The following is a 15570-nucleotide window of genomic DNA, read 5'->3' as shown; positions in this document are numbered from 1 at the left end:
TCTAGAGCGTTTGCAGTCATATAAATTTTAAAAAATGCCCCGTAATATAGCTATCTTTGCACCAAAACTGTTTATCTTCATAGTATTCCTCGAAGTATTCCGTCATTTGATTATGTGAAGAACGATTTGATACAAAAAGTGAAAAAATATGACATACTTTATTGATCCAGTAATAGGGTCATAAATACATACATGTAAATAAGAAACACATGCATGATACAATGATAAATAATGCAACAGCTCTAAATGACAGTTGCTGGTTGATATAACTATAGTCCTTGTGTTCCAGACACATTGTAGAGTTAAGTTTCTAGCTCTAAGTATTCTATGGTGCACACGAACAGGCTGTGTTAAACGCCACTCCTTCTATCGTGATCATATGGGACGGAACACATTTCCTCTGGTTGTTGTTGTTTGCCATCGAACTGAAACATGCAGTTTTGTAAGACGTTACTGTCTTACAAATAGGGGCAGATACCGTGTTGTTGCTTGGCAAAGTGAGTGACGCATGTGTACCAGTGTAGCAACTAGGCTCATCACCAGGGGACCTCTTTTGTCTCCATGCTGCAGCACCCTGCGTGGACGGGACTGCGCCATTTTGGATTCTATGCATGATTTTGGTTAAAGCAGCTGCCCGGCAATTTCCATAGTGAAGATAAATTGCGAAGAAAACGACGAGAACCTATAATACAGGATCCATTGTCAATTTATTTTCAACCATATTTATAGCCAATTGCATGGGGCCGAGTAAGATTTAGGATTAATATTTCACGCGCGTTTCATAAGTTCCAGAAATTGCTCGTCTCGCGCAGCGACGTGGGCAATTTCTGCAACTTCTGAAAACACAAGTGATGTTAATCCCCCCCTTTTACGAGGAAACGAGCCATTGCTTGTTTATAATATAAAGGGCAAATTTTTCTTTTGTAAAGAAGATCAACGCACGCTCTAGGAAGTTTGTTTAGTGTTCAATTAGAGTCAAAGGACTGTAAAACGCAGGAGTCAGCTAAATACAATTCTATTTTTGTACAACAACGGTAAAGCGATGAAAGTAGCCCTGCTGGAAAACATTCGCCATCAGTGAAATCATAATGATTTCTAAATTTTTGCAGTTTCCCAGGGCAATTGACAAAGTTAAGGAATAATACCCTTTGTCTCAGGCAATCAGCATTTTCTAATTTTACGCTCTAAGCTACCAATATTGTAACGATATCCATGGTTAAACTGCAACTTAAAAGAGATCTGAAAAAACCCTGTTTTTTATACTTTTATAAAAGATTTCTAAACTATTTAACCACAAAATTCAGAAAAGTCCGCCGTGTTTCCCGGTAAACCATATCAAAAATACCTAATTGAGGAATAACATTGAATGAATGAAGGAATTCCCAGAAACACGTTTTATGATAACCATGATACATTGTTTTACCTTGTAAAACTCCATCAATTTCTTAGTATTTCTTGTGGCTTCTGTGAAGAGTCTTCACAACTTGTTTCTTTTCTTCTCTGAAGTTGATTTTGATGCCGAGAAATGTTTTTCTTCCCTCTTATATACGATTGAGTGTTCCTACTTTGGTGCTAAAGTAAATGTTTAAAATTGGGAAACTATCACTTTTCTTCCTGAGCGTCTGTATCCGATCAAAGTTCCATCCTTTTTTTATTACAGTTTCCGATGATGGGTGAGAATTTCTTTGACTGATCCACTGACTGAAATTTGAATTGTCTTTTTTAAGAAATTCGTAGGACTCTGTTTGGAAATTGATTTGATAGGATCAGCAAATAAAATTGTTCTATTTTAAGGGAAGTAGACTATTAACGGCGCAAAATTTTATTGTTAGAAATCTGTTTGGTTAATAACTATTTTTATGGTTTCTTTTCCTGTATGGGAAGCTGCTGCTTGGAGAGATTTTACGTTGCATCAAACTAGAAAAGAAAACAAGTTCATTAGCTTTTTATTCTATTTGTTCATTAATTCTATCAGTTAACATGAAATTCTTCTATCATTGACCGAAAAATTAAAAACCATTTTCGTGGCATATTACTCGTTTCATTAACTACTATCAGAGGAAAAAGGTTGTATCATACCGAAGTTATTTGAATAAGTCTGAAAAGAGACAGAGAGAATGTTTAGAATCACGTCATATGACTATCAGATAATAACGAGTGAATGACGCAATTGTGGGAAGAAATCTAGAGTAATGATAACCTTTAAATCTACTAGGATATAATTACAGCAGCACGAAAACGTACTTAAGTAACATGAATCCTTGATTAAGATTCGTTTAGTGATAAATACATAATCTTACCAAAACAATGCTATAGTGATTTGTAGAAAAACGGTGTGAAAAAGTGTCACATAGATAAAAAGGGCAATTTCCTCAACACAAAACAAGGAATAAGAATAATTTGACAGGGAGCTAAGGCCCGCGTTTCAACCAGTTGATGTTAGGTTTTTTAGACTTCATTTAATTTAAGGGGGTTTCGAAAGTGTAAAAACTGGAAGACTTTGATAGCTTTGCCAAAGAGAGAACTTCCTAAAAGAATCAAATGTCCGGTATAAATACAATACTACGATGAAAAGTTGTGATACTATTATGAAACGTGACAAATGATCTCTCCTTCTGACATCCGTGATAGGACCTCTTTCGAAGTTGTGTTCCCGTTTTAAATCATTTAAACATTACTCTAAGTTATTCAGAATATATTCGGTGCCCAAAGTGATAGTGATGCTTATATTAGAGGAACTGATAGGTGCTCTCTCTCATATACCGCTCCTTCTCATATGCACTGTTTCGAGAACACGATTTTAAAGTTCCTGAGCATGTGATAGAAAGAAAATGATGTTTTAGTCCGCTTTTAATTCAGCTTATGTGGTATATACGAAAACAGTTTTTCACCTCAGTGTCGGTGGAAATGTTTATCTGGTTATTGGAGTTTTACGTCATCAGTTTTTTGCCTGTTTGCTCTATCTCTGCATTTTATCGTGGTTATTTTTTCGCCGTTAAAGACGTATTTCATTAGAGCGTTTGAAATGGTGTACCATGTGCTAAAATGTGTCATTTTTTCAATTTTGTTGTGCTACAGTTAAGTTTTTCAGGAAAATTATTGTATTTGAAATAGTAGTTATGGGGAATTTGCTAGTTTTGTCAACGTGTGTTGAAAGTTGTAAGTTGATATGTGGACGATTTAATGACAGGTTAAAAACCTCTTCATCTTACTTATATTCTAATGAGTTAAAATCAAGTCCCTCATTTTAGTGTACGTAGATATGCCATGATACATCAGAATTTTTGTGCCGAAAAAATAGAGAATGGTGAGCGCTTCACCATTCATTCATCAATCTGATAGAGTGAAGCGAAGGGCGAGTGACGTGTCAGCAACTGATTGGCGATATCAAACACGTTGAAAATTATCCTAATTTTAGACGTGTACTGCTGGGTCTTTTCTCGGGCCCTGGAAATCCTTGTAAAACAGCGCAAGTTATACGATGAAAGCTGTTAAAGGTGTCGATGGAAGGAAAATGTTTCTTTCTCAGAATGTAAAAATTGTATTTAAAGGTAAACTCCACTGGAGTTGATTAAGAAAAATCTTTCATATCTATTTACCTTTTTAGCCCTTGTTATTGTTAGTTATACCACAACATAAGTTAGTTAATTAGTACAGAGACCATGTTCCCGGAAATCGCGCGCGCTTATTCGCCTGATTGCGAGATTTTTATGCACAGTTTACAGTACAGGATTCGTAAGGAAATACTAAGGAAACACCTCAAGGATATGGAGGTTACGTGCAGGCGACAGAGAAATAAAGTCAGCAATTTTTTTTACATGGATAAGTTCGTACATATACATATATCTAAAAAACATGCAAATGATGCAATGATAAATACTGAAATGTTCGCTATATATTTAGTCCATGTGTTCCAGACACATTGTAGAGTTCAGAAGTTTCTAGCTTTAAATATTCTTTGGTACGCATGAACAAGCTGTGTTAAACGACACTCCTTCCATCGTGATCGTACGGGACGGAACACATTTCCTCTAGTTGTTGTTGTCTGCCATCGAACTGACACATGCAGTTTTGAAAGACGTTATTGTCTTACAAATAGGAACAGATACCTTGTTGTTGCTTAGCAAAGTGAATGACACAACTCTGCCAGTGTAACAACTGGGCTCGTCATCAGGGGGACCTCCTTTGTCTCCATGCGGCAGCATCTAGCGTGGACGGAACTCCGCCATCTTGAGCTCTACGCACCATTTTATTGAACCCAGTAGCCTGGCCATTTGCACAATGAAGGAAAAATTGCGAGGATTACGATGAGAACCTAGTGAATATAGATACTTTGTCAAGTTATTATCAACAGTATATGTCTTACAATTGATTTGATGGTAAAACTGCAGCCGAATAATGATCTTTAAGGTACTTTTTTCACGCCAAAAGTATTTCTAAATTTTTTGACCAGAAAAGGTCAGAAACTGTTCATTGTTGCCATATAAACCCATTTAGAAAAATATCTAATTGGGGGATGATATTTAGAAATGAGAAGAATTCTCACGCACACGTTTAACAAGATTTAAGGTACGTTGTTTTACCATGTGTGTCACGGTGTCAAGGAGAGATCATTTGTCACATCACAATCGTATCACAACTTTTCTCTTCAGTATCATTTTTAACTCATCTTGGAAGTTCTTTCCTTGACTAAGCTATCATAGTCTTCCAGTTTTTACTTACTACACTTTCAAAAACCCTCTTAAATCAAATGAAGACTAAAAAACCAAACATCAACTTCTTGAAACACGGGGCTTAGCCCCCTGTCAGAATTATTCGTATTCCTTGTTTTGTGTTCAGTTCATACTATCCCAGAAAATGGCATTTCATCTAAGTGACACTGTAATAGACCGTTTTACTGTAAATCGCTATAGCACTGTTTTGATACTTTGATTGAACATTTATCACTGAACGAATACTTATACAGAATACCTTTTATTTACGTACGTTTCGTCCAAGTGTTACTTCGTGTACTTTTTAAAAACCTTTTTTCAATTTTTCAGTCAATAATACCTGGATTTCGTGTGAACTGTTAAAATAAGTGAACAAATTGAACAAACAGAGGATGAACATGATTTTCATTTCTCCTGCAATACAACAGAGAATTTCTCCATGTCAGGCTTGGATTCTATAAAACAAGCACGTTTCTAAGGATAAAATGTTACGTCATTAGCACTCTCGTATCTCTTAAAATAGAACAATTTTATTTGCCAATCCTATCCAGCCAGTTTCCAAACAGAGTCTAATGAATTTCTTTAGAAAGACGTTTTTAAACTCCCGTTATAACATAAATCAGAGAAATTCTACTTCATAATTGAAACTGTACCAAAACAACATGAAACTCAGGAAGACAAGCGGTAGTTATTCACTTTTAGATCTATACATCAGCGCCAAATTAGGAACACTAAATTGTATTTAAAGGAAGAGAAATTTTCTCGGCATCAAAATCAACTTTAAAGAAGAAAAAGGAACAAGTTGTGAAAGCTCTTTGCAGAAGCTAATAAGAAACATTAGCTTAGGAATTGAGTCATGGAAGTTTACATGGTAAAACAATGTACCTTAATTCTTGTTAAACGTATGCATGAGAATTCTTCTTATTTTTAAATATCATCCCACAATTAGATATTTTTCTAAATGGATTTACATGGTAACAACGAACACTTTCTGACCTTTTCTGGTCAAATAATGCAAAAACACTTTTGGCGTGAAAAAAGTAAATTATAGATCATCTACAGCTGCAGTTTTACCATCAAATCAATTGTAAGATATATACTATTGGTAATAAGTTGAAAAAGTATCTATATTCTCTAGGTTTTCATCGTTATCCTCGCAATTTTCCTTCACCGTGGAAATGGCCGGACAACTGGGTTTAATAAAATGGTGCGTAGACCTCAAGACGGCGGAGTCCCATCCACGCTAGGTGCTGCCGCATGGAGACAAAAGAGGTCCCCTGATGACGAGCCCAGTTGTTACACTGGCAGAGTTGTGTCATTCACTTTGCCAAGCAACAACAAGGTATCTGTTCCGATTTGTAAGACAGTAACGTCTTACAAAACTGCATGTTTTAGTTCGATGGCAAACAACAACAACCAGAGGAAATGTGTTCCGTCCCGTACGATCACGATGGAAGGAGTATCGTTTAACACAGCCTGTTCATGCGCAACATAGAATATTTAAAGCCAGAAACTTCTTAACTCCGGCTACAATGTGTCTGGAACACAAGGACTAAAGTTATATCGAATATTGCAATATTTATCATTGTATCATTTGTACGTTTTATATTTATATATATGTATATTTACGAACTTATCCATATTAAAAAAATTGCTGACTTTATTTCTCTGTCGTTTGCACGTAACCTCCATATCCTTAAGGTGATTCCTTAGTATTTCCTTACGAATCCTGTACTGCGCATGAAATCTCGTTATCAGGCGAATAAGCCCGCGCGATTTCCGAGAAATGGCCTCTGCACCAATTAACTAACTTATGTTGTGGTATAAGCTAACAACAACAAGGGCTAAAAAGGTAAATAGATAGGAAAGGTTTCTCTTAATCAACTCCAGTAGAGTTTACCTTAAAATACAATTTTTACATTCTGAGAAAGAAACATTTTCCTTCCATCGACACCTTTAACAGCTTTTATCGCATACATTGCGCTGTTTTACAAGGATTTCCAGGGCCTGTGAAAAACCCCAACAGAATACTTTGACACGGCACTCTTCCTTCGCTCCACTCTGTCAGATTGATGAATGAATGGTGAAGCGCTCATCATTCTCTATTTTTCGGCACAAAAAATTCCGATGTATCATGATATATCTATGCACACCAAAATGAGGGGCTAGATTTCACCTTATTGGAATATATGTAAAATGAATAGGTTTTTAATCTGTTATCAAATCGTCCACACATCAACTTTCAACTTTCAACACACTTTGACAAAACTAGAAAATTCCCCATAACTACTATTTCAAATACAATATTTTACCTGATAAACTTAACTTTAGCACAACAGAATTGAAAATATGACGCATTTTAGCACATGGTACTCCATTTCAAATGCTATAATGAAATACATCTCTAACGGCGGAAAAATAACCACGATAAAGTGGCAGAGAAAGAGCAAACAGGCAAAAAACTGATGACGTAGAACTCCAATAACCAGATTACCATTTCCACCGACACTGAGGTAAAAAACTGTTTTCGTATATACAACATAAGCTGAATTACAAGCGGACTAAAACATCATTTTCTTTCTATCACATGCTCAGAAACTTTAAAATCATGTGTTCCGAGCAGTGAATGTGCGCCTGCGATCAAGTTCTGCCCAAGGAGCGGTAGATGAGAGAGAGTACCTATTAGTTCCTCTAATACTATAAACGTTACTTTCTCTTTGGGCTTTGAATATTTTTTGAAATAGTTTAGGGCAATATTTATATGATGTTAAACAGAAACCACGATTTCGAAAGAGGTCCTGTCACGGATGCCAAAAGGAGAAATCGTTTGTCACGTATCACAATCGTATCATACCTTTTCATCGTAGTACTGTATATATTTCGGACACTGAAGTTCTCTCTTTAGCAAAGCTATCAAAGTCTTCCAGTTTTTACATGTTACATTTTCGAAAACCCCCTTGAATTAAATGAAGTCTAAAAAACCAAAGATCAACTTATTGAAACACGGAGATCAGCTTCCTGTCAAAATTATTTGTATCCTTTATTTTGTGTTTAGCTCATGCTATCCCAGAAAATGGCATTTTATCTATGTGACCCTGTCGTAGGACGTTTTACTGTAAATCACCGTAGCACTGTTTTGATAAATAAATATCTATCAAAGTTCATGTTACTTAAGCACGTTTTCGTGCTGCTGTAATTATATCCTCGTATATTTAAAGGTAATATGACTCTCAATTTCTTCTAGGAATTACGTCATTTACTTGTTATTATCTGATAGTCATATGACGTGATTCTAAACATTCTTCCCGTCTCTTTTCAGACTTATTCAAATCATTTTGGTATCATACAACCTTTTTCCTTTGATATTAGCTAGTTCAACATGAATTAAAAAAACCATCAAGTTTACTATGGCTGATTCGGCCGAGCACCGCACATATAACAATACGTTATACAACAACCTAGAATAAGGGTTCTTAAGCTTCTTGATTTCTTTGAGGTGGGAATCTGCGGTGTCCGCATGCGAACGTTTCAGCTCGTTTAAACACGGAGCGAGCCTATAAAAGGTCAGCGGTTTGCACTTTGTTGGCTTCCTTCGCACCGATAATGGCGGCTTTCTGCAACGGTCACTATCGTTATAAATCTTCTGCTAAATCTCTTGTTGTCTGCTTTCAAGAAATGATACATTAAATTATTTATTTAAAACCCCCACCATTTGCTTACCTTTTCAAGAGTGTCTTAAATGTCGTTCTTGGACAAAAAACTCAAGAAACGAGCGAAAACTTCCTTCCCGTTCGGAGAAAATTCAAATTTCGCGGGCGCTCAAGATCGATGAACGCATGTCCTCCGTTGAGAAAATGGGACTGCAATCATGAAGATCATCTATTTCTATAACTTGAGCATGCCTGTAGGTTCTGTACGATAGTGAGGCTTGTACTTTGAGTTTTGGCGGCGGGAAAGTAAAACAACAAAACAAACAGAAGTTATGTGTTCGTATGTATACGTTTTGCGACCATGCTAAGCCGCCATAGTGCAAATGCACCTCCAAACTGTTCTATTCAGAACAAGAAAAAGAGCTGCATTTGGATAACAAACTCGTACCTGCAGCAAATGCTCGTTTTATGGAAATTTTAGTAGACAACTGGCTTGTACATAATGCCAAAACCGAGGCAAATGGTTTAGAAACTGCACACTTTGTGGACTTTGATAGTATGCAGTCAGTAATCGAAGAGGAGACAAACGCAAGCTCGCCCCCAGAATCGTTCCAGGACAGCTACATCAAGACCCAGCAGAATACTAAAAATCTTTGCTCGCGATAAAATGCACCTCTACACTAAGGGAAGCTTATATACACTCACAGAAAGCGAACTACAAATATTTACCCTGTGTTCGAGTTGTGTTGAAGACAATTCAAGCTTTATTCAAGCAAATTTCGCTATAAACATGCACTGAAACAATGCAAATACACATTCACTGATAATTTTCACGATTGATTGTAGTTTGAACGTGGGCATCTACAAAGAATAATTTTCACGATTGATTGTAGTTTGAACGTGGGCATCTACAAAGAATTACATTTCTGTCAAGCTCGGCTGAAATTACGCGACATGTAAATCAAGCTATATTTATAAATTTACCAGCATCTTCCTCTTCACGGACATTGCTATCTTGTGTTATTTTTGCTCTTTTCCTTCGGCTGGGTTTGGTTTCAGATACAACCTCCCCGCCGCTGAAGGCCACAAAAGAACGCAGAAATTCCATTTCACTCACTGGCATTAGAAGTACAACCTAAAACACGGCATTTACATTGAGTAACAAACTCCAAAACAATCGATATGCTTTCACAAGTGAAACAACAAAAAAGGTGTTAACATGCATGTATATGAAGTACGATACCTGTCTAAATTCTTCTTCTGTAGATGCCATTCTTGTTGTTTTCGCTTACCTTTTCACAGAGCCGAGAAGTAAACAAGCGAAAAACCTTCCCTTGTGCAGTCGCCTGAAAAATTACTTCGTGCGAATTACGCGGGAGTACTACACGCCTGGGTGAATAAGCCAATCAAAGCAGAGTATTCCAATTTGTGATTGACGGCTGAGCCGCTCAGCCTCAATTTATAGGCTCGCTCCGTGTTTAAGGATCGAGTCATCAAACAACGATTTCATAGACGCTAAAAGATTCTCGTTCTTCTTTGAAACAGTCGATTCCACAATTCTGACTACTTCGGTCTCGTCCATGATTGAGAATAAATCACAAGGAAGACATGAGTAAAAAATAACGTGAGCAAGACGAGGTGTCGGCTTAGTGCTGTAAGTAAGTCCCTAACTTTTTGGTAAGTCCGCTGACCAGCGAAGAAGGCTTTGGCATGTCAAACAGTTCTTTGTGAGGCTCGACTTCACTAGTAACTAAGAATTGGTAAAACATTGCACAATCTGTTTGGAAATAACGCATATTTAACTGTTAACTGCGATTTGAAATCAGCAAATTAAAAGTGCAGGCATAAGGTTTGCGTACATATTACGTATGTGTTCTTAGACGCTCGGATAAATATACTGTCGGGGGGGTTATTTGCCGTCCTACATTTCAGTATTTATGGATCTTCTGTACAAACCTTGCTGATCCCGAATTTGAATATTCGTCCACTGACTGATTAGAGCCTCCCTTTTTTTCCAAAGGCAGGAAAAGAAAAGACAAATGCAGCGGACCTGTAACTCAACAACAGTGATGGTGACGTCCAGGACGAGACGAGAAAAACATATACTTTTAAAGAACGTTGATAGAGAAAAAGAAAAAAGAAATCAAAGAAAAGGGGTCATTAGAGATCGAACACCAGCGTTCTTGATTGAGAGGAGACGTTGTGCAAAGTAAGCGGAGATCATTCCTTCATGGTTACTTGAAATAGATGTTGACATTTCGAGTCTCCATACTTTTTAAGTGCATCAAATACCCATTCCATTTACATTTATTCCTTGCTCTGTTCCCAGTCCTGTCAACTGACCAGTGTACAACCCCGCATCTATCTGATCATACCCTAGTTCTAATTTATTTAAAGCAAAAAACTCTGCTCTGACTAAGTCCTTCTTACCTTACATCTTGCCTTAAATGCAAAAAAAGTTAGACCGGGACAAATTGTGAAGAAGGTAATTTTAGCTTATAAATCACCACTAAATTTTGCATGCAACTTTTCACACCAATAAAGTAAATTCTGAAAACATTAACAACCTCCACAACCTAACATCAGGATACATATTCTCCATACTGTTCCCTGTACATTTCCTAAGGTGTAGACAAGGAGAATTTGTTTAACCATCAAGAACTTTTTTATTTGATGATCATTTCCTTTTGTCCCCGTGACACTTAGAGGTCATAGGGTTAATTAACAATTATTCCATAAGTGCGTTGGGTATGTGGTGGTTAATAGCTTTTACCAAATAACCAAGTAAATAGCTTTTATCAAAGAAGTGCGAATGGAATAATGTCTTTATAAAATTTCATTAGATCCTGAAAGTTTGGTCATTTAGAGCGTTTTTCAGCTCCAAAACAGTTTGCGTAATGCGTTTCGATATAACGTGACTTGGAATATGAGCGGATTTCACCGGAGTTGAGTGAACTAATCAGAACACTAGAAATGCAACACTCCGAGTTGAAAATTTAATAACAGCCTCTATTCAGCCTCAAAAACTAATGAATCCGGGGATAATTACATAGATTCAGAAAGGGAGCTAGAATTCTTGCCTCGATAGAATATATGTAGGATGTGGAGGTTTTAACCTGTGTTCAAAACGTCCACATATAAGCTTACAACTTTCAACACACGTTGAAAAAAATGACTACAGAGCCGAGTGAGTTGCTGATGTTCTTACCACATATTGGCCTCATTTTTCATCTACTACTGAACAGAACGACGGCAACATGAAATATTTTTGTTTTGTAATGTAGAAAAGAAAATATTGCTAATGGTGACGTCATAGATCACGGTATTTCTTCCAATAGATCATCAGTAAAAGCCATGCAATCAAAATGTGTGTATAATTTAGCTAATCGTATAGTTTCGTAAACACCACACAAGCTGAATTATAAGTGGACCAAAAAAATTCTCTTTTTATTTCTGTAAAATAATTAGAAACTGGAAAATCTTGCAACCCCCGCAATGCATGCGCATTAGCGATTGTGTGGTGCACAAGGAGTGATATGTGAGAGAAAGCGGCTACGAGTTCCTCTAAAACAAAATGATTGCCCCAAGTATATTCTGAAATAATTTTAGAAACCAGCTTAAATGATTGAAAACGGGAAACACGATTTCGAAAGACGTCCTGTCACGGATGCCAAAAGGAGAGATCATTTGTCACGTATTACAATCGTACTGCAACTTTTCGTCATACAATTGTATTTATGTCTACCGATATTTAATACTTTTGGGAAGTTCTCTCTTTGGAAAAACTGTCAAAGTCTTTCATTTGTTACTTGTTACACTTTCGAAAACCCACCTGTGGAATAAAATGAAGTCTAAAAAACCAAACATCAACTTATTGGAATACGTGGTTTAGCTCACCGTTAAAAAGATTCCTTTTCCCTTTTCGTATTCAGCTCATGCTATTTCAGAAAAAGGCATTTCATCTATGTGGCTCTGTTTTACTGTAAATCATAAGATCACTATTTTGGTAAATACCATTGATTCTGCTTTTTATCATTGATCGAATCTTAATTAACGATTCATGTTACGTATGTCCATTTTCGTGCTGATGTATTCATTTTCTCATAAGATCGTGAGGTATCATTATTGCCAATGTCTTCCAAGCGTTCTATCATTCGCCTGTTATCATCTGATAGTCATATAATGTAATGGTGGACATTCTCTCTGTTTCTTGTCAAACACCTTCAAATCAGTTTGATATCACACAATCTTTTCTTTTCATAGTAGCTCATAAAATATCAAGAATAATATGCTACGAAAACAAGAATAACAAGATTTCACGTGAACTGTTGAAATTCATGAAAAAAAACTATGCTAAAGGCGGGTGAACATGATTTTCATTCCTCGAGCGATTCAACGTAGAATTTCTCCATGCTGTAGGAAAGGAAAGAGTACTGTAATTCAATAAACCAAACAGGTTTCTACAAGTGACAATCAAAATAAATGCTAATCCATCATCAAAACTGTACTAAAATAACGGGAGAAAGGATGGAACATTGAGCAGAGTCGAAAAACGGATGAAGAAACTGAGGAGGAAAAGCGGTAGTTTCCCAATTATAGATATTTACTTCAGCGCCAAATTAGGAACACTCAACTGAATAAAAGAGGGAAAAACATCACTGGGCATCAAAATCCATTTCAGAGAGAAAAGAAAGAGAAGAATTCAAGAGATACTAAGGAATTGAGTTATGGAGGTTTACAAGGTAAAAAAATTAACCATGGCTATTTTAAAACGTTTTCAAAGAAATTCTATCATTTCTTTATTTTTAATTCCCCAGTTAGGTATTTTATTTTACATGGTTTTACTTGGCAACATGGCAAACTTTCTGATCTTTTCTAGTTGAATGATTTAGAAATATTCTTGAAATGTAATAACAAGAAAGGGCTTTTTTAAAGATGTTCATTCTGATGCAGTTTAACAAAGTCAATTCGATTATACAATGTTAATAATAATTTGACAAATGATCTCTATATTCTAGGTTCTCGTCGTTATTCTCGCAATTTATCTTCACGGTGGAAATTGCCGGGCATCTGCATTAAACAAAATCGTCCGCAGAATTCAAGATGGCGGAGTCCACTCCAAGCTGGTTGCTGCCGCATGGAGACAGAAGAGGTCCCCTGGTGACGAGCCCAGCTGTTACACTGGTACACATGCGTCACTCTCTTTGCCAAGCAACAAAACAGTAACCGTTCCCATTTGTAAGACAGTAACATCCTACAAAACTGCATGTTTCAGTTCGATGGCAAGCAACAACAACCAGAGGAAATGTGTTCCGTCCCATATGCTCACAATGGAAGGAGTCGCTTATAACACAGCCTGTTCATGTGCACCATAGAACTCTTAAAAATTCAGCTGTTTGGACTACTTTATGTAAGGGGGTCTGTCAGGAACACAATGACTATAATTGTATCGAGCAGCAACTGCTGTTGAGAACTGCTGCAGTATTTATCATTATATCATGTATATGCCTCGTATTTATTTGTATGTATTTATAACCTTATCCAAATTCAAGAGATACTTGATGGCCTGCCTTGTCAACCGTTTCACAAAACCGTTAATAAAGTTTTCAAATCCGCAGTTGTTATATTCCGAGTAATTTTACTGGATCAATTAAATATACTGGTTAGGGGGGTGCCGTATCCTTGTGTTGTGTTCTTAGGCAAAACACTTTACTCTCACAATGTCTCTTCCCACCCAGGAGTTTGTTTGAGTATATACCAGTGAATTATCCTGCAGGGAAGCCGGATGAAACGCTGGGGAGTTACCTGGAGGGAGTAATAACTTTTCTTGTCGCCTCATGCTACGTGGAAACAGGGATAAGCTCCGGCTGGATGGGTCTCTTAATTAGCTCAAGTACAAACTTAACCTTTTTTAATGATACATGTTATTATATGGCAAATGAGTCTTAAGGCAAATCCGAGCGTTCTGATAGGTTCTTGCTTGGTTCCTTATTTTGCCATACGATCCCATATACAAAAGCTTCAGTGCAACGAAAAAGATTCCAATAGGTTCACAGTAACTATATTTGACCTTACAAGACTGCGAAACGTCTAGAACATAGCCAGTCCGGCACAGTTATCAAATTTGATGATCCCATGACGTCACAACATAGGGCCATGCATAACTCGATAAGTTTTGGAGGACATCAACTTTGTTCGTCAAATTTTTGATTGTTTACTTTTTCTACCCAGAGTTCCACGCGATCACCTTGAGAGAAAGAAGAAACTTTGTGAGTGCCCATGTGGCGGCCGTTGGTGGTTGATTGAGCAAGTCTACTTGACGATTAGAAGAGATGGCCGTCAGGTATGTTTGTACACTTTGCCGTCAATTTTAAAGCAGTTGTCCATTTTTTATGGAACACGCAGAAAAAATGCTGTTCTATAGTTAATTTTTGTTTCGATTCATCGTGTACTCGTCAAAGGGCACAAAGTCGTGTGAGGTAACTGTTGTTTTTGATGTGCTTACTAATTCCGCTTCTGCCCGTCATGTTTCACGGTTTGTACAATGAAGATCGTGAAAATATGTCTTTTTAGGCAATAAAGCGGGTATCATGCAGTCAATGTGTAGAGGTAATCACATGATTTCGAGTGCAATTTGGGATAAATCATTACGAGTAAATCTTGAGCATGCTGAAATTTACGCATATGTATTGTTAGGTCAGAAATTATTTGTGTGATTTGAAATCAGACCTAAATTGCCTTTTGAAATCGCAAAATTTAGTCATTCAAATACGGTTTTTTTCATCTGCAAAAATATTTTATTTATCCAGTATTCAGCTGTTTTGTAAAAAGTTGATATAGTTGTCTTTCATTTTCCTGCAATTTGATAGATTTCTTAAAACAAGCGTTGAAGTCTGATTGGTTTTTGTGACTTAGTGAAGCTGTCTCCACATTCATAAAGGCGGCGAAAAGAGCAAAATAACGAAAATCCATGTTCTACAGAGTTTGCAGTCAAATACATTTTAAAAAATGCCCCGCAATATAGCTATCTTTGCACCAAAACTGTTTTTCTTCAGAGTATTCCCCGAAGTATTCCGTCATTTGGTTATGTGAAGAACGATTTGATACAAAAAGTAAAAAAATATGACATACTTTATTGATCCAGTAATAGGGTCATAAATACATACATATAAATAAGAAACATGCATGATACAATGATAAATAATGCA

At 36.7% G+C, this 15570-nt stretch overlaps 3 protein-coding genes and 1 long non-coding RNA gene across 4 annotated transcripts; 2 read left to right on the top strand and 2 right to left on the bottom strand.

Moving 5' to 3' along the window:
• Positions 1 to 325: 325 nt before the first annotated feature.
• LOC149038732 (uncharacterized) lies at positions 326 to 1438 on the bottom strand. The gene is made up of 2 exons (XM_089183582.1): positions 1424 to 1438; positions 326 to 682 (listed from the first exon to the last, which is right to left on the bottom strand). Exons 1-2 carry the CDS (start codon positions 1436 to 1438, stop codon positions 326 to 328), a joined length of 372 nt encoding a protein of 123 aa, XP_089039708.1.
• A 4130-nt stretch (positions 1439 to 5568) lies between these two features.
• On the top strand, positions 5569 to 6245 carry LOC149038731 (uncharacterized). The gene is made up of 2 exons (XM_089185836.1): positions 5569 to 5583; positions 5851 to 6245. The coding sequence occupies exons 1-2, from the start codon at positions 5569 to 5571 to the stop codon at positions 6205 to 6207; spliced, it is 372 nt and encodes a 123-aa protein (XP_089041962.1). The 3' UTR covers positions 6208 to 6245.
• A 2003-nt stretch (positions 6246 to 8248) lies between these two features.
• On the bottom strand, positions 8249 to 9840 carry LOC149038730 (uncharacterized). The gene is made up of 2 exons (XR_016180078.1): positions 9606 to 9840; positions 8249 to 9497 (listed from the first exon to the last, which is right to left on the bottom strand). It is a non-coding gene; the product is annotated as an uncharacterized LOC149038730 (long non-coding RNA).
• A 3141-nt stretch (positions 9841 to 12981) lies between these two features.
• LOC149038729 (uncharacterized) lies at positions 12982 to 13977 on the top strand. The gene is made up of 2 exons (XM_089184172.1): positions 12982 to 13104; positions 13381 to 13977. The coding sequence occupies exons 1-2, from the start codon at positions 13090 to 13092 to the stop codon at positions 13735 to 13737; spliced, it is 372 nt and encodes a 123-aa protein (XP_089040298.1). The 5' UTR covers positions 12982 to 13089; the 3' UTR covers positions 13738 to 13977.
• Positions 13978 to 15570: the final 1593 nt, after the last annotated feature.

The sequence above is a fragment of the Pocillopora damicornis genome, chromosome 10 (genome assembly GCF_964200805.1).
Source record: "Pocillopora damicornis chromosome 10, jaPocDami1.2, whole genome shotgun sequence".
Taxonomy (NCBI): domain Eukaryota; kingdom Metazoa; phylum Cnidaria; class Anthozoa; order Scleractinia; family Pocilloporidae; genus Pocillopora; species Pocillopora damicornis.
Note: the sequence above shows the minus strand (reverse complement) of the source record. Positions and strands in the feature narration are given on the sequence as shown.